The 256-nt window shown below is 65.6% G+C and overlaps 1 protein-coding gene across 1 annotated transcript in view; it reads right to left on the reverse strand.

The window, feature by feature from the left end:
- Positions 1-256, reverse strand: part of TGM2 (transglutaminase 2) — a gene marked incomplete at its 5' end in the record, with an annotated part of 10,075 nt that overhangs the window by 229 nt on the left and 9,590 nt on the right. The window contains one exon of the mRNA XM_009075461.1: positions 32-59. Within this exon, the coding sequence (XP_009073709.1) occupies positions 32-59 (28 nt within the window). The remainder of the gene's footprint in view (positions 1-31; positions 60-256) is intronic.

Below are 256 nucleotides of genomic sequence, written 5' to 3' on the forward strand. Positions count from 1 at the left end.
GCGGCGGCACAGGATCCATCCGGAATTTGGCCTCCGCCTGCGGCTCCACTGGCTCCTCACTGCGGGAGGGCAGGGGTTAGTGGGTCAGCCTGTCACCCTCCCAGCTCCCTGTCACCCCCCAGTGCTGTCCTGCAGCGCTGGGAGCCTGAAGCAGGGACCTTCAGGGCATGGCTGAACACCTTCCTCAGCGAGGTGTGGGGTAGGATGCTCTGAGTCCACAGGGACCAGCATAGTCCCAGCTCCCACTGTGCCCCAG

This window comes from Acanthisitta chloris, unplaced genomic scaffold (genome assembly GCF_000695815.1).
Source record: "Acanthisitta chloris isolate BGI_N310 unplaced genomic scaffold, ASM69581v1 scaffold29635, whole genome shotgun sequence".
NCBI classification, from domain to species: domain Eukaryota; kingdom Metazoa; phylum Chordata; class Aves; order Passeriformes; family Acanthisittidae; genus Acanthisitta; species Acanthisitta chloris.